We start from the raw sequence: 635 nt of genomic DNA, 5'->3' as shown, positions 1-635 counted from the left end.
CTAAATGACCCTTTTCGTTCTGTGACCTTTTTCGTTCGTGTGACCTTTTGAACCTTTTCCTTAGTGATATTTGGCCTTTGAATCTTTCTTTCGCTGTGATCTCTGGTTCTTCGCGACGTAAGATAATCACAAAAGGAGAAATAAAAAGAACAGAAGAAAACATAAAACAACCACAAAACAAAAAAAGAGGGAAAAACGGAAGTGTTAAAAAGAAAGAAAGAAAAAAAAGGAAAAGAAGAAGAAGAAGAAGAAGAAAAGAAAGAACAAAAGAAAGAAAAGAGAACAAAAGAAAAAAAAAAGAAAAAAAAGAAACAGAGAAAGAAAAAAAGAAAAAAAGAAAAAAAGAAAAAAAAAGAAAAAAAAGATAGATTAAAAAAAAAGCTAGAAAAAGAAAAAGAAAAGAAAAGAAAAGAAAAAAAAAATGTCTAAATCACAAATCCTGCTCCCGATCCTCCTCGCGATGACAATGACGATGACGATGACCTCCTCCTGCTCGGCCCTGACCTTTGACCCCCCGAAGACCTCCTACAAGATCCTGATGCTGCTGCCCTTGTCTTCCCGCAGCCACAGGACCATCTTCTTGACCTTGGCGAGAGCGCTGGCGGATCGAGGTCACAAGGTCAGGTCACTGTGTG

General features: G+C 37.5%; 1 protein-coding gene and 1 long non-coding RNA gene across 2 annotated transcripts in view; both read left to right on the top strand.

Annotated features, from left to right (window-relative positions):
- The window catches only part of LOC119587719, a 688-nt gene extending 510 nt beyond the window's left edge, over positions 1-178 (top strand). Inside the window, exon 2 of the long non-coding RNA XR_005230018.1 lies at positions 65-178. This is a non-coding gene — a long non-coding RNA (uncharacterized LOC119587719). The remainder of the gene's footprint in view (positions 1-64) is intronic.
- Positions 179-469: 291 nt separating this feature from the next.
- Positions 470-635, top strand: part of LOC119587718 (UDP-glycosyltransferase UGT5-like) — a gene marked incomplete at its 5' end in the record, with an annotated part of 8,345 nt that continues 8,179 nt past the window's right edge. Inside the window, 1 exon segment of the mRNA XM_037936401.1 lies at positions 470-619. Coding sequence (XP_037792329.1) covers positions 470-619 — 150 coding nt within the window.

Source organism: Penaeus monodon, chromosome 23 (assembly GCF_015228065.2).
Source record: "Penaeus monodon isolate SGIC_2016 chromosome 23, NSTDA_Pmon_1, whole genome shotgun sequence".
Classification (NCBI taxonomy): Eukaryota; Metazoa; Arthropoda; class Malacostraca; order Decapoda; family Penaeidae; genus Penaeus; species Penaeus monodon.
Note: the sequence above shows the minus strand (reverse complement) of the source record. Positions and strands in the feature narration are given on the sequence as shown.